Source organism: Phyllobates terribilis, unplaced genomic scaffold, assembly GCF_046119375.1.
Source record: "Phyllobates terribilis strain yellow unplaced genomic scaffold, ASM4611937v1 Scaffold_1__5_contigs__length_1240528914, whole genome shotgun sequence".
NCBI classification, from domain to species: Eukaryota; Metazoa; Chordata; class Amphibia; order Anura; family Dendrobatidae; genus Phyllobates; species Phyllobates terribilis.
In genome coordinates this window covers 714,324,000-714,347,323 of record NW_027362761.1, presented here as the reverse complement: position 1 = coordinate 714,347,323, position 23,324 = coordinate 714,324,000, and the positions used below count along the sequence as shown (strand labels likewise).

General features: G+C 41.6%; 1 protein-coding gene across 3 annotated transcripts in view; it reads left to right on the top strand.

The window, feature by feature from the left end:
* Positions 1-23,324, top strand: part of RFX2 (regulatory factor X2) — a 53,527-nt gene that overhangs the window by 16,309 nt on the left and 13,894 nt on the right. Inside the window, exons 2-11 of one of the 3 annotated variants that reach the window (XM_073686272.1) lie at positions 4,694-4,806; positions 6,615-6,704; positions 10,681-10,757; positions 12,430-12,688; positions 14,908-14,982; positions 18,562-18,743; positions 19,359-19,478; positions 20,458-20,573; positions 21,262-21,380; positions 21,674-21,783. In XM_073686272.1, the coding sequence (XP_073542373.1) occupies positions 4,702-4,806; positions 6,615-6,704; positions 10,681-10,757; positions 12,430-12,688; positions 14,908-14,982; positions 18,562-18,743; positions 19,359-19,478; positions 20,458-20,573; positions 21,262-21,380; positions 21,674-21,783 (1,253 nt within the window). In that variant the 5' untranslated portion in view covers positions 4,694-4,701. The remainder of the gene's footprint in view (positions 1-4,693; positions 4,807-6,614; positions 6,705-10,680; positions 10,758-12,429; positions 12,689-14,907; positions 14,983-18,561; positions 18,744-19,358; positions 19,479-20,457; positions 20,574-21,261; positions 21,381-21,673; positions 21,784-23,324) is intronic. The other 2 variants (XM_073686273.1, XM_073686274.1) reach the window with 2 other exon arrangements.

The following is a 23,324-nucleotide window of genomic DNA, read 5'->3' as shown; positions in this document are numbered from 1 at the left end:
TGAAGGTCAGCAATGACTGTTCGTAAAGCAGCCTTATAGCCTTTAACCTTACAAACTAATATTTTAAAAGTATTTTTATGTGATTATTTACATACTATAAAGCCTTTGCCAAACCTCCTATCAGTGAATTGTGATCTGGGCCGGGTTCAGACAAGTGTATTTTCGGTCAGTGTGTTGTCCACAATGCGCTGCACACCGATTAATTCCGGTCAATGTACAAGTGCACATAAGCGCTACTCTTTTAGAGGTGAGAAGATGGCATCTAATGACACACATACATAATGCAGCGACGTTCTCAGAGCTGCACACAGAATGCCTTGTCTGAACCTGCTCTTAGATGAAAGTGCTGACAAATGTAGAACTCTATCATCTGGAGGACCCAATGGATCCGCACATTGTATGAACGTCAATTTGAACAGTGTAATGATTCAGTAGCTTATAAAATAATGTCAATATATTCACCTAAGAGAATAGGTACTGATCTGCTGTACCTGGCAGTGGCTGCTACACATCAAACTGATCTGTGCTGTTTAACTTCATTCTATGTTTGCATCCAGCTGCCGCTAGGATTGAGAACAGTGAATTGCTGTGGGTGCTGGGCCCTAGTAATCTGATATTGATTAACTATCCTAAGTACAGGTCATCAATATTACAAACTTTTGTAAAGTGAGTTTGTCACTAAGTTTTTTCCACCTAATCTGAGAGCTGCGTGTTGTAGGTGCATAGACATTGATTCCAGCGATGTACCTTTTTTACTTGGCTGCTTGCTGTAGTTTTGATAAAAATCATTGTTTTATCAGCGTAAGAGTTACACTTGAGGACTAGTAAACCTGCTTCCATGTAGTCCTCCATATTCATGCGCTTTGTATGAACCCTCCCCCACTGATTGGAGGGGAGCTTTCTGCCTATGCACAGTGTACACAATCATTAGTGTGGGCAGATCTCAACATTTATAAAACTGATAGCTCTGTAACAGGTAAAACTGCAGCAAGCAGCCCAGTAAGGGATACATGGATGGAATCAGGGTCTCTGCCCCCACACCATGCAGCTCCCAGATGGGTTAGCATAAACCCGGTGACAGATTCCTTTTAAAGAGTAATTTAAACTTTTAACTAATTATTGATCGATTGTAATCTGTGTATGCACTAATGATCAGTGAGGGTTTTGGGGTCCCGACTCCTACTATTGCTCATAGTAAGAGCAGAAGTGCTCACTACAGGACATTGTGTAGACTTGATAGAAGGTCTATGGAGCGGTGTACATCATTCTGCATCTATCCTACTGTAGGCTGAGCACTTCTGCCCTTAGTGATCCATGGGTGCCTCAATACCGACTGGAGTAGAAGTGCCAAACAATATACCTTCTGTAACTTTCTGCTTTAATCCTCACCTCTCTCCGACATGTTTCAGCTTGCCGTTCTAGGGAGGGTTTTTATTTTCTCCTTCATTTTCCTTTCTTCACTTGTGTGAGAACACATTCCTCAGATTCCTTATTGCTACAGTGAGCCTGATTGTTGGGCCTAAGACAACCCCTGGCGAGGACATTAGATTTGCATTACAATACAGTAAATAAAGATGGCGACTCTGTGCCGGTCTGTCACCCTTGGTTCATCTTTATTGTATGTTCTTTCTATCTTATGTAAACCCTTTTAACGTGTACATGAAGTAGTCCTAGTACACTTGTAGTACATGCAGATGTCATACTTCAGAAGTGAGTGATGTGTGTGCCTTCCTCTACAGATGTATATGCGGCTCATTAAAGCTGGGTGACTGCACTCACGTCATACATTTTATGTGAATAGGGGACATCTTGGTTGTAGATCAGTATTCGTATATAGACTGCTGGTGGTGATGAGACCGGCCGTACCAGCACTGCATATATTGTGTATATATAGCGAGGACTTTTATGAAGACGAAATAAAATGAGCTAAAAAAAAATGCTCCCTGCTGTGTTTTTCTAAACCTAGACAGATATCAATTGATTTGCTGCTTAAGATGTGTCTAGATCTGATATTGTATTGCCGAAAAGCATTAATATTATTTCATTAGGAAATGAGAACTGCTCCGCCGTGGCCTCTCCTAAGCAGCGCGCTGGGATAAACAGTATCTCTTCTCTCCCCCTCCCTCCACATTTCCCCCAGTCTGCTATAATAGATGACACATTGCCTAGTTAATGGTAGAAAGCAGAGCAGCATACAGTAGGGGAGGGCGAGGGGGGTGGGGTGGAGCGGCGTATTATTTAGTTTGGGATGTAATCTGTGAGTTGCCCAGCAACTAGATCATGGATACAGGAGTGGACTGCAGTTGCTCCTAGCAACCGTTGTTTGCAGAGTAACAATCCGGAGGAAAGCAAACAGAGCCAAGCATGGCAGTCTCCGCTCTACACATGGAACATCTGCATCTGTTTTCCTGCTGATTAAACATGGTCTGACCTCCGCTCTCCAGCAAGCCGCTGAAATCTCAGAGATGGAGTTATCATATATATTTCTTTTCAGTTTCCAGCCGCATTTCCAAGCTGTCTCTGAATGAATATTATCGCATTTGGACACAGATTGGTACAGAATTTTCTCAAGAAGTGTAGCAAGTTTTCTTTTCATCTATGATCACCAATAATTGTCCAGGACTTAAGGCCCTGTCACACATAACGAGATCGCTAGCGAGATCGTTATTGCGTCACGGTTTTGGGATCGCTGGGGAGATGTCAAACCTGCAGAACTTTCCAACGATCTCGGCCGCCCCAGCGATCTAACCAACGATCTCGGCGGTCGTTGGGACACTTTCACACAGCAGCTATTTCAACGATCCACACCTTGATAGGGACTGTACTGTGTCAGAAAGGCGTGCATAAAATTACTTTTCCGCGCCCTCCTCCTCTCCAATTGGTGGACGCTACTGCGTTCTGATTGGGTGGCCTTGGTTTAACACTGTCTCTCCGGTCAGATGGGATTTCTACTGCGTCTCTATTAAAAATGGAAACTCATTTGAGACCCCAAACAATACCTACCTCACTAAAGATGCCTGATTTCTTCAAAGTGGAGTCACAGCCGGAGAACGCATGTGGGATCTGAAAAAACAAGGACACAGTAGCGACCACCAATCGGGGACGAGGAGCGCGGAAAAGTCCAATTTATGCACGTCTACGTGTCTCAGTTCTGAATCGCTAACGAGGTCGTTGATAAGGTGTCAAATACAGCGATGTACACTGCCCAGCGGGAGCGCAACGACCCAGGAATGGTCCAGGAAGCTTTGTAACGATCAGCGATCTCACAGCAGGGGCCTGATCGTTGCTACCTGTCAGACATGACGAGATCGCTATTGCGTCACCAAAACCGTGACTCATTAGCGATCTCGCTAGCGATCTCGTTATGTGTGACGGGGCCTTTAGAGTCCTTAGGATAGGTCCTCAATGTCTGATCGGTGGGAGTGTGACACCAGCACCCTCCCGATCAGCTGTCTGCTTCAGCCAAAACTACTCAGTTATGGAGCTCCGCTGACTGTATAGTGGCCATGGCCGAGTACTGCACATCCACCACCTATTTACATCAATAGGGGGGTAGAAATGCTGTACCTGGCTGCGGCCACTAGTCTGCCCACTGAGTTGTGCAGCTGCGTGACTGAGCTGTTCCGGACACCGCCAACACCGGAATCAGATGTTGATGACATCCTTAGAAGAGGCCATTAATGTTAAAGTCCTGGACAGTCCCTTTAATTCCTAGCCAGTTTGCTGATACCTGGCCTGGCTTTCATAGAACGCTGGCTGCAATAAAACCTCATTCAGATGTCCGTAATTTCTATGGTACGCAAAAAAAAAAAGTCCTAGTTTCATCAGCGTTTTTTATCCTATTTTCACCAGTTTTTACTATTGTTTTATTAGTGCTTTTCACATATGGGAAAAAAATAAATTCTCCAGTGATCCATTACAATGTTAATCATGGATTGCACACACAATGGCCCCTTAGACTTATGGGTACATTTGATCTGATACTTAGACCAAAAACTGACGTCTTTTGTGCTTTTTTTTTTTTTTTTTTTTCCTTTTTAAACCAGACGTGATCAGCCCCATAGACCATAATGGTTTCATGTCCTATGTATGAAAAACACTGATAAAACGCCTGCATAAATCACTGATATCTGAATGAGGCCTTAGTATTTATACAGTATATGTATTGTATAGTATAAAGGGTGAATTTTATTTTATAGCTGTACCATTTTTCATAAAAAATGCTGATGAATAAATACAGGGAACCATCTAGGTGGCTTACTGATTTAGAAAGGAAAATGGACCGTAATTACATTTTTGCCAGTGGCAGACTCTGGAGTTGTAATATTAGTAAAGTCAAGTGCTCGGGAGCATGTTGGGATCGTATGTATGTCTTAATGAATGTAATCTTCTGTGTATGTATTATGCCATCTAGGCTGTAGGGTTAGTGACAGGAAGCCCTGATCAGTGTCTGCCCCATGATCCTTCTCTTACCTTGTACGTCTCCACTTCTGAGGACTTCCAGAGATACATGTGTAAATATATGTGAAGAATACTGGCTGCTCTGCAATCCCCTGCTGGCTAATGGAAGAGAAGAACAATTACCTTTCTTGTGGAGAGTTTTGTAGAACAGCTGCATATAAGCATTTAACCTTCATGGTCATTGCGATTGCTTAGCACCGTCTAATGTCACTCTCTTCTCTCCATCGTCTAGTTACCATCATGCAAAGTTCAGACAGTGGCTCAGATTCTGCGACCTCGGTTGCATTACGGACCTCGGCATCAGCTCAAGCACCAGTTGTTCAACCAGTCCCAGCTTCTCAGCAGGTAATATGCTCCTGATGATAGAAAGATGCATGCTGAAACCTAAAGGGAATCTTACCAGGTTTTTTTCTAGCCCATCTGAGAGGAACATGATGTAGGGGCTGAAACTCTGATTCCAGCAATGTATTTACTGGTTGCTGAAGTTTTGATAAAATCAGTGTTTTATCTGCAGATCTACCAGTTTTCTGAATGCTGAGCTCTGTATAACCCTGCCCACACCACTGATTGGCAGTTTTCTGAGTAATCTGTGCATAGGCAGAAAGCTGCCAATCAGTCAAGGCGTGATTGGACTACCTGGTAGCAGGTTTACCAGTTCTCTAGTGATAATCTCCTGCTGATAAAAATGGTGCTTTCATCAAAACTGCAGCACATAGCCCAGTAAGTGACACATCGTTGGAGTTAGGGTCTTTTACATCATGCTCCGCTCAGATTGGTTGGGAAAAACCTGCTGATAGTATTTATTTAAAACACCCCCATATGTACCATATGAGTCCGCACTCAGCCCCCCTATATACCATATGAGCCCCCACAGCTCCTCTATATACAGTATGAGTCCCCCATATACAGTGTGAGCCCCCACATAGCCCCTATATTCATGCAACATCCCATATGCATATGGGAAAAAAATGCTAAAAAAAAGAAGCAACACATAACTGTCAGACAGGCAATCTCTGCATGTGTCACAGCTGTCAAACAGCCGTGACAATTGCAGGCACGGCGACATTAAAAGAAATGCTTTCCTGAAATATTCTGTTATTATGTGATTTAGTGAATATAATACTTCAATTATATGTACTACTTAATATGACCTTTAAAAATTTAATACAATTCTGATTTACGAAAAAGAAATGCCGAGCACGCCAAAATACTCGGCGAGCACCCGAGCGTGCTCGCCGAAAGGGGTTAATAGAACACGCTCGATCATCACTAATAAGGATCTGACATGTCTGATGTTTGGACTGCCACTCCTTTTGTTCTCAGCTAGATAAGCTGCCGCCAATGTAGTCTGGCAGTGGCTCTTTCATAGCGAGCATAGAAACACTTGCAGGGCAAACTCTGCTGTGCATGGAGGAGTAAGAAGATATAGCTGGCAGCCGAACAGTCATTCAATTGGCAACTATCTATTGTGTGTGGGGTCCCTTGCTTTTCTAGTTTGCAGTTGCAAAAATTTTTTATCTACGTCCTATCGATTCTTAAGGTGCAGTAAAATCACAATATTAAATGATTTTAAGAAAATTGACCAATAATGGAGATTATTATGAGCAAAGAAATAAATAATCATCGGTTACCTGTTGAATTTCCCCCCATGCAGTAATGGTGTCCTGTCCAGCAATCATGCGACCACTGCAGCCAATCCCTGGCTTCATTGGTCACATGCCGTATGTGCAAATGTCATTGCTGTCAGTGATGGGCTGCATGTTCACGTAAATGATTTATGGCGCAAATTGTAGTCTTTCAGATAATTATCTGCTGGCCTTGCATAATAGATATTTGGTAGTGGATCTGGTTGGACACCTGCAAGGTTGGGTGAGGGTAAATTACATTTCTACCTGCCTAATTATTTCTTTTAATATGGAGATAATTGGCAACAGATGGCTTCAGCCACTTATTTTGTTCCATCTATTGAAAGTGAATGCTGTCTGGAGCCGAATATCCAGCAGCTATATATTGTTTATGAGTAGCTGTGAGGCTTCTGAATCAGTGGAGGATAACTTGTTAAAAACTATTCACTTAGCCTAAAAATAGCATGTAATTTCCTCATAAAGGATCTTCTCTCTTCACAACCTCTGTTAATCACCTTTTCCTTCCAGAGAAGTTTGTCTCAGTCGTCTGGCTCTGCTCCCAAAGGAGCACATGGTCAGGGTGTCTCTGTGCCCAGAGCTCACCAGATACAGCAGCAGGTAAAAAGGCCCAAGAAGGTCTCCGCTCAAAGTCTGGCTGCTACTAATCCCCCTATACCCCACTGCCAACCTATCCTGGCAATCCTAAAGCACCGCTGACTGTTGCATCAATTCTAACCCACTATTGTATTTTATTGTGCCTGTTGTCCTTTAATAATCCAAAATGTAAAAGTAAGAGAAGAATATTGTTGTTCGGAGAAGGTAATAATCTTGTGTGCCCACCGCCTGATATAATGTGCATCTAATCCTGTTAATATCTTTTATCTCTCACATGCAGTGTTCATTGATATTTATGCAGTACAGCAATTGCCTATTTGTGTTTTGTTGCTAATAACACTTTAAAGAAGCATTTTATCTGCCAAAGTCATTTTGACTACTACTTTTCTATTGATGCCCTACCTCCATTGGCCTGATGATAGCAGTTGTGGAGCGGAAAAGTACAGCTCAGTCAACTGTGTAGGATCCACTGCCAGGTACTGCAGATCCGCTCCACAGCTGCTATCACCGGTCAAGTGGGTCTGCAGTACCTGGCAGCAGACATTACTACACAGTTGACTGAGCTGTACTGTGCAGATCCATAACTGCTTTCATCCGGTCAAGTGGAACGGTACAGCTCTGTCAACTTTGACGTGTTCTCTGCCAGGTACTGGAGATCCACTCAACCGGATGTTAGCAGTTAAGGACCTGAACAGTACAGTACAATGGTGTAGTGGCTGGTGTCGGATGCTGCAGATCCATTCTGCCGGATGTTAGCAGTTGCGGAGGTGAACAATACAGCTTACTCAACGGTGTATTGTCTGCTGCCAGGTACTGCAGATCAACTCTGCCGGATGTTAGCAGTTGCGGAGGTGAACAATACAGCTTACTCAACGGTGTATTGTCTGCTGCCAGGTACTGCAGATCAATTCTGCCAGATGTTAGCAGTTGCGGAGATTAGCAGTGCAGCTCCGTCAATTGTAGTGGCTGATGAAGGGGTCGCAAATCCCCTCCTATTTATTTGAATCGTGCATATTTGCAGTGCCCAGCAGCGGCCACTACACAGTTGAGAAAGCTGTACTGCTCTCTTTGGCAGCTGCTAACATCCGGCAGAGTGGATCTGCAGAACCTGGCAGCGGCCACTACACAGTTGAGAAAGCTGTACTGTTCTCCTTGGCAGCTGCTAACATCCTTCCGACTCTGGCACTGAACAGCTGAACGTTGGGGATGCTGGTTGTCAGACTGCTGTCTATTTGATATTTATGACCTATCTTAGCATAAGTCCTCAATATAAAGGTAGTGGAGCAACACTTTAAGTTCCTTATATGCACAAATAGGAAATTTGATGTTGCAATAATTTTGAGAGAAAAAAAAAAAATTCCAACGGCTTTTATTGTATGCACAGTTATTCTCTATATTCAGTGCATGATCACAATACATTTGTGGCATATAGTTTCTTTTTTGCTTTCCACTTATTTTTGCATACTACTGTCAGCTTTGATAAAAGTTAAGCATCTTAATCTGCAGTGGTCTCGGGATGCCACTGATCACTTGATTCGTTTCTTCCAGTCCAGGGTGAAGAAGTGGTTAGTACTCAGTATCCAGTTAGATAGATACATTTGGACCGCCAACATAGAGAGCTTTCAGCACAATGGCGTATACCTCTCCCATTGGGGTCAGTGACTCCTGTAATAGGACATAGACATTTAGCAAGGTCTAATGGTGATAGTAAGTAGAAGGGATGAGAGCTCTACAATAAATGAGGAGTGAAAGAGAGGGGTACAGCATTGTCCTCTATGCTCCTTATTATATCTGATACATTTATTCCATGTGTTGTACAAGGTTTTCTGTAGTGTTCTGTGTTGTGGACAGACTGAATCTTGCTGTGACGAGAGCTATACCTTGCATTTAATGGTGTTGGCCACTAACAAGCAACCTTACTGCTCCGGTCTTCTGGCAAATGGCAGTGAGATGCTACTGCATGCTAATATTACAGCTATTCTGCATCTGCATGACGCTGGCATCTGTTGTATACTACCAAAATACATGTGTGTGTTAAGGGGATATATATATATTAATATGGTTGTCCAAAAGTAGGTGGACAGAAAGTGTAACAAGGTTATGAAGGGGGAGATTTATCAAACATGGTGTAAAGTGAAACTGGCTCAGTTACCCTTAGAAACCAATCAGATTCCTCACAGACTATTTGGAAAATGAAAGGTGCAATCTGATTGGTTGCTAAGGGCAACTGAGCCAGTTTCACAGATCTAGTTTTCACAGATAGATCTCCCCCAAATCTGTTTTCTTTTCAGATAATTCAGATAACACATAATGGCAAATAATTTAAATACAGATCAAAGAAAATGGATTTTAACAGAGTATTGGAAATCTCAAAATGCTGAAACCGTTAGAGCAAATTGGGTTGAAACATTTGGTACTCAAGCCCCAAAGAGACAAACCATTTACCGCATTCGTGACAAATTCAATGCCACTGGCTCAATCCTTAATGCTCCAAAAACTGGTCGACCCAAAACAGTCTGTACAGAAGATAATAAACAACTTGTTGCTGAAACATTTGTTCAGAGTCCAAAAAAGTCCTCCAGAAGAGCCTCTTTGGAATTGGGAATTTCACGAGCTTCTATCATGCGAATCCTGAAATCTATTGGGTGGAAAGTTTATCGTCCACGTCTAATTCATGGTTTATTGGAGGATGATCCAGACAGGCGGCTGCAATTTAGTGAGATTATGCTTAACGAAACTGAAGAAAATCCAGTAATTTTAGATACCATTATGTGGAGTGATGAAGCTTCTTTCAAATTATCCGGCCATATTAACAGACATAATTGTATTTACTGGTATAATGAGAACATGCATTTAACATTAGAGCAACAACTAAATGAGCCTGGTGTCAATGTTTGGGGTGGTATTTCTAGTTTTGGTGTTTTAGGACCAATATTTTTTGATGGAACAGTCACAGGAGATAAGTATCTCGAAATTCTAATGAATCAAATTGTTCCCCAGTTACAGCAACAGCCTAATTCAAATGACCTTTATTTCCAATAAGATGGGGCCCCTCCACATTATTCAAGAGTAGTCCGTGAGTATCTTGATGAAACATTTCCTAATAAATGGATTGGCCCGAAGAGGCCCACTTGATTGGCCGGCACTTTCACCAGACTTGACCCCAATGGATTTTTTCTTTTGGGGAGTACTCAAGGACAAAGCTTATAGTCGAAAACCAAAGTGTCAGTGATTTGCAAAATTACATAAGAGATGCATTTCAAGAAATTAATACCCAAAGAGACTTGTGCAAAAAAGTTTGTTGAAGCGTAAGAGGCAGACTTCAAAGCTGTGCAAATTGTAATGGAAAACAGTTTGAGCTCCTGCGTTGATAAAAATGTAAGGGCTTTTGTATTATTCAGAATAAAATTTAATGGTCAATGTTATGCTTGTGTTAGTAAATATAACTTTATATATAAATCAAAATAAATGTTGTTTTCTGTCCACCTACTTTTGGACCACCCTGTATATATATTTAAATTGTTGATATCATCGTCTTACTATAGATCATCAATAGGGGTCCCACTGATTAGCAGTAAGTTAATGTGACAAATCTGCAATACTTAGCACAGCCACAAGTATATGAAGATGTCATGGCTCTACACAGGTTCAAGCAAGCGATCAGCGGGGGTGTCCGTAGAAAGGACTAGTATTGATGGCCTATGCTAAGGCTAGACCAACCATTTTAAAAGTCTGAATAGTCTCTGAAGTGTAATTCACATCATTATCTATTGGACAACAAGTAAAAAAAGATTGTATATCTTATAGATGTTATGTGTTATTGAAATCATCAGTTCCTACCAATAAAATGGTTGTTTCAGATTAAGGACTATTTTTAATATTCCTAAAAGCTTTGTACTTGGCTCCCTGATATTGAAATGTTGTCCCTTTCATGTGTTAATACAGCCAGAGATGGTAAAAATGGGATTTGTCATTGCAGGTCCAAACCGTGCAGCATGTGTACCCTGCCCAAGTGCAGTATGTGGAAGGAGATGCTGTGTACACCAATGGAACCATGTACGTATTCTCTATTCTAAGAACTCTGGCCTCCAACATTAACCCCTTCACGACATACGCCGTACATGTACCGCCCTGCAGGAGGTGCATTCCCGCAAACCGCCGTACATGTACGGCGTGACGATCGCGCAGGCTCACACCGAGCGCAGGTGCGGTAAAAGGCAGGTGTCAGCGCTATACGAGAGTTGCAACGCCCACAATTGGTGCTAGAGTCGATCGCGGGCGTTTAACCCATCTGATGCTGCTGTCAATAGTGACAGAGACCTTGATCGGCGTAGTAGAGGGATGGAGCTTCCTCTCTGCTCCGATTGGCACATGGGGATTGTGTTGTGCCGATGGTCTCCATGGTGACCCTGGGCTGAAAGATGGCCTTGGGGTCACCCAGGTCCGGTAGCAGGAGCTGACAAGCCTCCTCCCTGTGTGTCAGAAACTGATCTAATACCCTACAATGCAAAAGTATTGCCGGATATTAGATTAGCGCAATGAAAGGTGATGTCCCATATTGGAACTAGGTAAAAAAAAAAAAGTGGTCAGTGCTACACACAGCAGGACTGAAGCAGCTTCTAGTCTCCCATGGAGACTATAGAAGCATGTGAAAAGTTAAAAAAAAAGCTGTTAAAAAAATATTAAAGTTCAAATCACCCCCCTTTCGCCCCATTCAAAACCCCCGACCCCCCAAAATACACACATTTGGTATCGCCGCGTTCAGAATCACCCAATAAATATACAAAAATAATTAATCTAATCGGTAAACGGCGTAACGAGAGAAAATCAAAACTTTAGAATTATGTTTTTTTTGGTCGCCGCAACATTGCAATAATGGGCGATCAGAAAATTGTATCTACCCCAAAATGGTATCAATAAAAACGTCAGCTCGGCGCTCAAAAAATAAGCTGAAACCCGGCCCCAGATCCCGAAAAATGGAGACGCTACGGGTCTCGGAAAATGGCGATTTTTATTTTTTTTTTTATTTATTTTTTTTTTTAACTTTTTGTATTTTTTTTTCACCACTTAAATAAAAAAGAACCTATACATGTTTGGTATCTTCGTACTCTTAATGACCTGGAGAATCATAATGGCAGGTCAGTTTTAGTAAACATAGTAAAAAGACAAAACAAAAAATAATTGTGGAATTGCACTTTTTTTTTTTACAATTTCACCGCACTTGGATTTTTTTTGCGTCCGTTTTCCAGTACACAATATGGTAAAACCAATGGTGTCGTTCAAAAGTACAACTCGTCCCGCAAAAAAACAAGCCCTCACATGGCCATATTGACAGAAAATAAAGTTATGGCTCTGGGAAGAAGGGGAGCAAAAAAAACCGGAAACTCAAAAATGTAAAAACCCTAGGTGGTAAAGGGGTTAAATTAAGTTTTCTCTGAAATAACACATTTCGGTAATATACATTCCTGACTTCAATCGCACAGCCAGTCTGCACGTGGTTTGGGGAGCATGAATTGAGTGCAGGTTCCCTTTAAATTAGAGGAAACTGGAAAGGGGTGTATGTGTGTGATACCCAAACTTATGGAAATGAACTTCCCTTACGTGTTTTATACGGTATTTTGTCAGCAAGCACTTTTTGACACTCTGATGTGGCTCCTCCATTAGTTTACACCCCTTAGTTGTGTGTTGCATTTTAACTTGATTTCCTCCTTTTTATTTTCCTCAACAGCCGGACAGCTTATTCCTACAACGCTGAAGCCCAGATCTATGCTCCAAGCAGTGCCGCCTCATATTTCGACTCTCAAGGCGGAGGTGCCCAAGTGACCACCGTGGTCTCCTCTCCCAGTGCGATACCCTCTCACAGTATGGTGGGCATCACCATGGATGGGAGCCAAATCATCTCTAGTTCTGGGGCATACTTAATTCATGGTGGTCTGGACAATTCCCGCCATAGTTTATCTCACACTTCTCGTTCCTCTCCTGCAACGGTGCGTATGTGAGATCTGGTATTCTTGTGATTCTGTCCGTGTTGCTTGCTATCTATGGTGTGTATCCAGTAAAGGGAAAAAAAAACTCTAATAAAAACTTATGAAGTTTAATAGTCAACTTTAACATATGCATGCAAGCTGACAGGAAAATGGAATTCATGCTTAGTGATGCAATTCCAGAATATAATTAAAGGGATATTTCAATCTCCAAGATTCTACATGTAGCAGGTGTTGTAAAAGTAATAATAATATTAGCAAATACGTCCAATTAGAAATGTAGCATAGTTCTTCTTATTCACTATGTAGCTTACCACATGTGCAGGACATTGCAGTAGCCTAGGTATGCATGGTTACGAGCACTAGCTCTGTCACTATAGTAGTGGTCGTAACCATGGATACATAAGCTACTGCAATACCCAGCACATGGTAAGCTAAATAGCTTATCAGAAGAACTATGCTACATTTCTAATTGGAGGTATTTGCTATTATTATCACCACACCTACTACATTGGGATTGGATCTTGGATATGGGAATACCCCTTGATGACTTCCTTATTTGTTTGCTATGGTCATCCTATATATGGTTTATGCAGTCGAAAAAGTCATTGCCCCTTTTAAGTTATTTTAGGCCAAGTACAGGCTAAATCATGTCAATTTGATATAGAATCCCTCATAATCTAAACTAAAGACAAGAATAAAGTGTCAATATTCTGAGGCTTCCTGAGAATGAGTTTCACCACCTGATGGAACCTTGTACACGTTAAAAGCGTTTTCTTCACATTTTTCCCCTAACTTTGTAAGTCTTTGTATCTCTGTATAACAGACACCAGTGTTTGCATGTGCGGAAATGCTGCTATAGGTATTAACTTTGCCCACTTTACACTTCCTCTTCATAAAGCACTCTTACACATCTAACAATATTGAGTTTAGATCTATTTGATCATTTTCATACCTTAGTAAATGGTTTCCTTTTAACCTTTTTGTTCTTGTCTATTTCATGGATTTTATTTCATTGCTTTTAAAGAGTAACCATAGTTTTATTTTTTTTCTTCATAAATCCATAGTAAAAAAAACAACTTTGTAATATTTCTTATTAGAGAAATTCACTTCTTTTTTTCTCCACCTGGATTGATCTTTCACTCTCAAGATTCTTAATTCGTGGGTACAATCTTTATACCAAGATTACATTATTTCCCATTACTGAGGTAGGAGATGACACTTGGTGCTTATAAAGTTCTATGGAGAACTGTAACTGTAATTTCAGAAGTACTTGCAGCAGAATGTCTGTGTCTAACTCCTCACGTTGCCTCTAGCTCCTCCCCATCTCCATAGAACTTTAAAAGCACCAACTGCCATCTGTCTTCACTGAATACAGATTTTTACCCATTAATTCAGAGTAAAAGATCAGATCACGAGGTGGAAGAGGGAAATTTCCCTGATAAGAAATATTACAACGTTGCTTATTTTCATGTGTACGATTGATAAATGAAATAAAACGACAGTTACTGTTTGTCCCACTGCTTGCAATGGAAAACAGCTGGACTTTAACGTTAACGTGTTCACGATCATTAACGTTGCAGTCTTGGTGTCACATGGCCAATGGCGCCATGCTGTCCTTTTAAACTGTCGTATATCCTCCCACAATGCACAATGGTAGCCGAATGAGAAGGCAGAATAGTCACACATTTTTTTTGTGAAAGAGCCCTAGAAACCAAACTCCTGCCCATTGGGACATCCCATTAAAAATGATGGGTTCCATTTTTTTTCTATTAAGAAGTGGTAGTATCATTTACAGTAAATTTAGTCTCACATATGTTAGAACGTAGCTATATTGGGGACTTATTTAGAAAATGTCACTCGTGACTGTATTGATTGCCACGTACATGCGATCTGTGTTGTGCAATGAAATAAATGCCATGCTGTCTGGCTATGGAGTGGCCGCCATCAGCACCTACACGTGACTCCTGTATTCTATAACGCTGAGATCAAGCACTGCCGCTTGTGCGTATGTGAGTTTGGCACCAACCCGTATCTGTCTGTTTCCTAACACAGTGAATGTATTATCCGGAGTAATCCTTCTCCAAGGTTCTTCTGAATCTGTCAGTGCATGTCGCAGAACAAGAAGGCTTATTCAGGCCATGTGTTCCCCCCATTCCTGCCCGTTCATAATCGGGGCTCTGTCTGACGTTTCCTCTGTTTTTTGCATGCTTTCTCTGTAGCTTGAAATGGCGATTGAAAATCTCCAAAAAAATGAAGGCATCACCTCTCACAAAAGCAGCTTGCTCAACAGCCATGTAAGTTCACCTCTAACTTCACAGTGTGCTCGCACAGGAGGTCCTCTGCCTGTCCCAAGAGCTTTCCGGCATGCCTGTTTATAACTCTTCTACATAGCCTTCATACTACTTCATATGCTCTGGTATAATGTGTAGAAGATGGTGGTATATATGACAGGGAATTGGTTTCTTTTTTCCTTTAATACAGTTGATAATTTCATTTCCCACTGCGCTTTGTCACAGAACCAGAAGTGTAACTTGAATACCCTGGGCCCCAATGCTAATTCTGTAACGGGACCCTCCAGCTACCACGTACTGTTAATAATACTGCTGGTCTACATATGGCAGATGGGCGTTTAGGCCCCTTCAGATACCAGGTCCTGGGTGCATTAGCCGTGACAAAACTCTTTAACAATGGAGTTTTGCGTTTCTATGTCTTTCTCTTTTATTAGTTAAACTTTAAAAGCCAAAAAAACAGTTCTAAAAATGTGGCCTCTACATATGACCAGTAAAGCAGGAGTATCCGGTTATAGTGCATTTATACTTTCGCTTTGCTGCAATGCATTGAAGGCACAATACTGCCACCCAGTGGTCACATACTCAAATAGACAATGGTCTCAGTAAAAAATGTTTGCCCTAAATCGTTTTAAAGGGGTTGTCCGGTCCTTAATTACAAGTCTGCAGTCACTTGATGTGACTACAGACTTGTGAATCCTTACATCATGAGCACTACACTCTGTGAGGAATCCCCAGCGCCAGGAACGGTAGTCATGCGACCCCAAGTATGCTATAGCATACTCCCGGCCACATTCCCACTAGACTTTCCGGCCTAGCTCTATACACTTGCATTGAGTGAAGCTGCGCCCATCTAGTCTGAATGTGGCTGGGAGTTTGTATATCACATACTTGCAGTGATGTGACCGCCGCTGCCAGCACTGCATAATTATCACAACACCCAGAGGATTCACAGTTTAGTAATGCAGTCACATACTGCAGACTTGTAGTTTAGGACTGGACAACCACTTTATTTATGTATGTGATCTAGTGCTATATAATATGATGATTACAATACAACCCCTGGCAAAAATTATGGAATCACCGGGCTCAGAGGATGTTCATTCAGTTGTTTAATGTTGTTGAGAAAAAAGCAGATCACAGACATGGCACAAAACTAAAGTCATTTCAAATGGCAACTTTAGGGCTTTAAGAAACACTAAAAGAAATCATGAAAAAAATGCGGTACTCAGTAAGGGTAATTTTTTTCAGACTAAGCAGAGGGAAAAAATTATGGAATCACTTAATTCTGAGGAAAAAAATTATGGAATCATGAAAAACAAACACAAAAAAACACTCCAATACATCACTAGTATTTTGTTGCACCACCTCTGGCTTTAATAACAGCTTGCGGGAATGGACTTAATGAGTGACAAACAGTACTCTTCATCAGTCTGGCTCCAACTTTCTCTGATTGCTGTTGCCAGATCAGCTTTGCAGGTTGGAGCCTTGTCATGGACCATTTTCTTCAACTTCCACCAAAGATTTTGAATTGGATTGAGATCCGGACTATTTGCAGGACATGACATTGACCTTATGTGTCTTCTTTCATGGAATGTTTTCACAGTTTTTGCTCTATGGCAGGATGCATTATCATCTTGAAAAATTTTGTCATCATCCCCAAACATCCTTTCAATTGATGGGATAAGAAAACTGTCCAAAATATCAATGTAAACTTGGGCATTTATTGAAGATGTAATTACAGCCATCTCCCCAGTGCCTTTACCTGACATTCAGCCCCATATCATCAATGACTGTGGAAATTTGCATGTTTTCTTCATGCAGTCATCTTTATAAATCTCATTGGAACGGCACCAAACAAAAGTTCCAGCATTATCACCTTGCCCAATGCAGATTCGCGATTCATCACTGAATATGATTTTCATCCAGTCATCCACAGTCCACGATTGCTTTTCCTTAGCCCATTGTAACCTTGTTTTTTTCTGTCTAGGTGTAATGATGGCTTTTATTTAGCTTTTCTGTATGTAAATCCCATTTCCTTTAGGTGGTTTCTTACAGTTCAGTCACAGACATTGACTCCAGTTTCCTCCCATTCGTTCCTCATTTGTTTTGTTGTGCATTTCCTGTTTTGGAGACATATTGCTTTAAGTTTCCGGTCTTGACGCTTTGATGTCTTCCTTGGTCTACCAGTATGTTTGCCTTTAACAACCTTCCCATGTTGTTTGTATTTGGTCCAGATTTTAGACACAGCTGACTGTGAACACCCAACACCTTTTGCAGCATTGCGTGATGACTTACCTTCTTTTAAGAGTTTGATAATCCTCTCCTTTGTTTCAATTGACATCTCTCATGTTGGAGCCATGATTCATGTCAGACCACTTGGTGCAACAGCTCTCCAAGATGTGATCACTCCTTTTTAGATGCAGACTAACGAGCAGATGTAATTTGATGCAGGTGTTAGTTTTGGAAATGAAAATTTACAGGGTGATTCCAGCATTTTTCCCTCAGAATTGAGTGATTCCATATTTTTTTCCCTCTGCTTGGTGTGAAAAAAATTACCCTTACTGAGTACCGCATTTTTTTTCTTGATTTCTTTTAGTGTTTCTTAAAGCCCTAAAGTTGCCATTTGAAATGACTTTAGTTTTGTGCCATGTCTGCGATCTGCTTTTTTTCAACAACATTAAACAACGGAATGAACATCCCCCGAACCCGGTGATTACATAATTTTTGCCAGGGGTTTTATGTGAAGTGGATAAGAACGTTGATGGGAGTGAGTGCTCCTTTAAGCCATCATGAAATACCATGATTATAATCATGAAGATAAGGGTATAAAGCAAAGGTCCAAATATCAAGATCATTAGTGTATTACCAGTCCGCAGAATTTGCAAAAATAGTATTGGTGCCACTTATTTAATGACTGTCGGAAAGGAGAAAGATTCTTGGAGATCACAAGATGCTAGCTGTATGACAAGCAGCAATTTTGCCCTCCCTTTGTCTAATATGCAGAATACGAATGAATACAGCGCAAACTGGCAGCCATCTTTTCTTATGCCTTGGCTTATGTAGCCTCCTTGCAGACCAGTATACTTCTACTACTTACAGAAAATGTGGCTTAAAGAGCTCCTGGCCCCAGTTCGGTCATATCTGTCCTTATAATATAACAATCCTGGAGCATGTTGTCCTAGAACACTTCCCTGTGTCATTTCTCTGAAGTGTATGAACAAATTGGCAATTAGGTGTGTTCCTGTAGGATCAGCTCTGATTGGACTGTCACACTGTGAAGGGACAGACCTTCTCCCAACTAGTAACACCCTGTTGTCAATTTATTGATACCCATGTCATTCCTCCTAGAAATGTATGGCAGAATGCAAACTTTTAAGAAAAAATGCTCCAGGATTGTCATGTCAGGAAAGGGGTCAGATCTGCTTTAATTCTGATTAGGCATGTGATCTAAACTTTTCAGTTCTGTCCATAACCTTTAGTAGGTAGCAGAAGTTTAGGAAGGTCTGCCTTGGATAAGAAAGGAGAGTATCATATAGTATATGGCATGTCCTCATTCTCGTCCTCTTTCCATTACTTCTGCAGCTTCAGTGGCTGTTGGATAACTATGAAACAGCTGATGGTGTGAGCCTTCCCAGAAGCTCCCTCTACAACCATTATCTGCGCCATTGCCAGGAGCATAAACTGGATCCAGTGAATGCAGCTTCATTTGGCAAATTGATACGTTCCGTGTTTATGGGGCTGCGGACACGACGTCTTGGCACCAGGTTGGTAGAAGATATTGTGATGCTTTAAGGGGTTGTCCATTCCTCATTTTCAGCAAACCCTACAGCTTTCTGAATCCTAGCGGTGTGTAATGTACCGCATATTGCATACTTGCTGGAACACTCAGGATTTGCTGAATCCTAACTGTGTATACAGTACACTCTGCAGGGCTTGCTGAAAGTTTCCTTAAGGTTGGACAAACCCTTTAAACTTGTAATATTAAAATATCACTTTGTTCCTCAGCTGTCCATTTTTTAGGTATGTCTTTTAGTGCACTTAATGTGTCAATAATTGGGAATCCAAGTAGAATTGAAAGGGTACCAAAAGATAAGGATAACACACTTGGTACAATGGAGCTTCATGGTAGACCAGCTCTTGGCTTTAGCTTGTCTATTGGGGAATGCCATTTATTCATTTATACCAGTGACAGTGGCTGTATAAATATATAATTAATGTTCAGAAAACTACTGATGTTAGTAGACATGGTTGGAAGTATATGTGCGTGGATAGATAGAGATGAGATATATATATATAGTATTTTATTTATATATATTTATAGATTACATACAATATATTTATTTAGATATATATAACTTTTTTTTAATTTTATGTAACAGGGGAAACTCTAAATACCACTATTATGGCATACGACTGAAACCTGATTCTCCTTTGAACCGACTTCAAGAGGACACCCAGTACATGGCAATGAGACAGCAGCCCATTCATCAGAAGCAAAGGTTAGTGATCTCCGTGCACATTTTTGTAAAGTATCTCATTACACCCATATAGAAGTCCTCTGTGTTAAATACAATCTTTCCTCTGCACAAATGGCTTCTCTCTGTAGTGTATAGTAATATGTCCCATATTTAAAATGCTCTGATGCTTTTACATACCTGTGGTAACCCAAGGTCTTCAAGAATCTAATGGGGTTGTCCCACAAGTGAAACTTATCAACCATTTTGTGAATGTGTCTGATTGCTGGGGGTCTCACCTATGGGAACCCCTTTGATTGAGAAAACAGGCGTCTCTTCTTTTGTTTTGCTGCTGCTCTATTCTGAAAATGTAAGACTGGTGAGGATAGCCATACATAGCGCCTGTCTAGCTCTGTCGGGCCCGTAGACATTTGAGGGGAGCTTCCGCTCTATATCTTACTTCCACTCAATTCAACAAGACCCCTGCCCTTGTGATCTGACACGTTTCACCTCTACTGAGGATAGCTTTAAAGAACTCCACAGTAGTCGTAAGGTTAAAGGGGTATTTCCATCTCCAAGATCCTATGCCAATATGTAGTAGGTATATTAATAATAATAATAATAATAATATTAGCAAATACCTCAAATTAGCTAATCAAAGGACTATTCTACATTTCTATGTTGCTTACCCCATGTGCATGACATTGCAGTAGCTTAGGTATCCATGGTTATGACCACTCATACTGTGACCGTTAGTTACTAGTGGTCGTAACCATGGATACCTAAGCAACTGCAATGCCCTACATGAGGTAAGCGACATAGCTTATCAGAAGGCCTATACTATATTTCTAATTTGAGGTATTTTCTAATATTATTATTATTATTATTATTACACCTACTACATATTGTGATATGATTTTGGAGATGAGAATACCCCTTTAAGGCTTCTGACCAAAGTTTTAGGCTGCGTTCTGCATAGAGGGATATGTAAAGTCTATTTTGTTTGTTGTATACTTCTGACTAGGTACAGACCTTCACAAAAGATGGAAGGCATGCTAGAAAGCACTCCAAATAGCAGCCAGCACACTTCTCCTGAGCAGTCTGTAGCAGCCCAGAGCCAGCATCACCAACAATTTATAGGTAAGTCCATAGGAATTGAATTCTACTTGAATTTTACAAAAATCCATTTTCTCTGTATCCCCCATTTTGCTGAACCATAAAGGGCCGGCAATTTATTATTTTTTTTAACCTACTAGCTTTTCTCTCCAAGCACCACCACTGCTCGCTCACCCCTTATAGTCTTCTGCTCATCTTTTTACTGCCGCTGGATCTTCTCGGTAGGCCTGGGCTTGTGGCCGTGACTAGGCCTGGATGATTTTAGGCCTTCACTTCTGGTTTTAACTATCTCCGAGCCGACCCTGCACGTGCACGAGTGGGTGGTGTTAAGTCACTGCGCACGGTGTGATGACACGACGTCTCTGTGACCCATCAACGCGCGTGCAGAGACTAACTGGGTCTAATTGCGGCTGGAAGTCTTGGTCTAGTGTGCGCAGCAGCGGTAAAAAGATGCACCAAGAACCGCGCAGCGGAGGTGAGCAGTGAGATGAAACATTTTTTCTCTCCCCTACATAATGGAGCATAATAAGGGACATCTCGTCAGATCTGCTCATCTCTCCCTAGTAAGCGCTACATCAGTCCTTCTCTCCCACGCCTGGCCTGCAGTTTTTGCTAAAGTCTTCATAAAAGGGTATTGTAGGTTTTCTTTGTGCACTTGGTAAACATTTGCCAGAGAAGAGGTTTGCTATAATTGCCTTTGTTTTGCTTTTAGATATGTCCCATGTGTTCCCAGATTTTCCTGCACCAGATCTGGGCACCATCCTTTTACCAGATGGCATCACCATGACTGATATAAAGAATTTGCAGCTTATGTACCGGCGACACTGTGAGGTTAGGATTCTTGATTTAGGCCACGTTCACACGGTCAGTATTTGGTCATTATTTTACATCAGTATTTGTAAGCGAAAACCAGGAATAAGTGATAAATACAAGTGGTGACGTGTTTCTATTATACTTTTCTTCTGTTCCACTCCTGGCTTTGGCTTACAAATACTGATGTAAAATACTGAACATGTGAACGTGGCCTTACTCTGGGTTTAGCACTGCTTTCGCAGCTTCTGTTATTTTTTCTGAATTAATATTCCCATTGAATCATCTGACTAGGAAAAATTTTGTATCTGCAGGCTACTATTGATGTGGTTATGAATCTACAGTTCCAGTACATTGAGAAGTTATGGCAGGCATTTTGGAACTCTAAGCCAAGTTCTCCAGATGGTTCTACCACACTGGCAAGGTGTGAATTCAAATTTCATTTCTTTGGGTATTTTACACTTGATTCACTTCTGAAACTTTGTAAAAAGCATGCAATGTAGCTTTTAATAGGAATTGGCAGAGGTAAGTGCTTGAGCCATGAAACAACAGCTCAAGCACAATGCTAAAGGATATTCTCAAGAGTCAAGTTTATTCCCTATCCAAAGGAGAGGAGTAATTTACTGAGTGCTTGAGGACTAATCTCTTGGACCTTCGGTGATCCTGTGAACTGGGTCTGTAAAGCCCAGTCTTTAATCCCTTTCTGACGTGGGGTTCATTAATACGTATCTGTGCCCTGGGGCTATTGGACAAGATACGCATTAATATGCCCTGGGGATCGCGCCCGCACAGAGGCTGTGCGGGCCTGATCGCCGCCGGGTGTCAGCTGATAGTACCGGGTGTCAGCTATGACCATGTGCTAGGAGCGGTCCCGCACCGCTCCCAGCACATTAACCCCCAAAATGCTGCAATCGAAGTCAATCGGAGAATTTCCGGGGCAAGCAGCAGTGAGAGGGTCCCCTCTTGCCTCTATCCAGCGTCCCGCGCTGTGTATGCTGGGACCGGATAGTTGCCATGGTGACCCAATGCCGTCATGACGACATCCGGGTCACCAGGCATCAGCAAGATAGATCGTGCTCAGTGCACAATTTTACCTAGCTTGTATGCAGGGGCTGACAGCCTCCATAAGCATAGGGGATGATGGTTCATCCTTATGCTATGCAGACTCCAAAAAATGAAAAAGTACCAAAGTGTAAACGTTTTAAAAAAAAAAAAAAAAAAAAAGGTTTTTTTAGTGTGTGACAGCTGTCAATCATAAAAACCCGATATGAATCTGGTATTGCTGTAATTGCACTGACCGAAAAATAAAGTTGTCTAATCACTTATACCGCACGAGGAACGGCGTAAAAAATAAACGCCAGAGTTTAGGGTTAGGGCCAGAGTTTAGGGTTAGGGCCAGAGTTTAGGGTTAGGGCCAGAGTTTAGGGTTGGGATTTTTTCAAAAGTAAAGGAAAAAAAACTGTTGACGATATGGCGACTAGTGTTGAGCGCAAGTGCTCGCTACTTGAGTTTGCATCGGGTGCTCGGGTATTCACCGAGTATTGCAGGTGCTTGAGTGACATGCTTGAGTCTCCGCCCCAAAACTTGTGGGGATTGCTTGCCATGCATGAGCGATCCCCGCATGTTTTTTTGTAATAACCGTAAAATATGTGGGGCTGGGACTCGATCAGGTCACTCGAGCACCCGATGCAAACTTAGGTATCGAGCACTTGCTCTCAAGACTAATGACAACTTATTCAATATGATGACCTAATGTTATCAAATTCTGTGTCGTACCTCTGGGTTCAAAATGTTCACTATACCCTTTGATAAAATCCTTGAGGTGGCTAGTTTCCAAAATGGGGTCACTTGTGGGGGGTTTCCACTATTTAGGCGCATCAGGGGCTCTCGATTCCAGGCAATTTTGTGTTCAAAAAGTCACACAGTGCTCCTTCCCTTCTGAACCCTGCCGAGTGCCCAAACAGT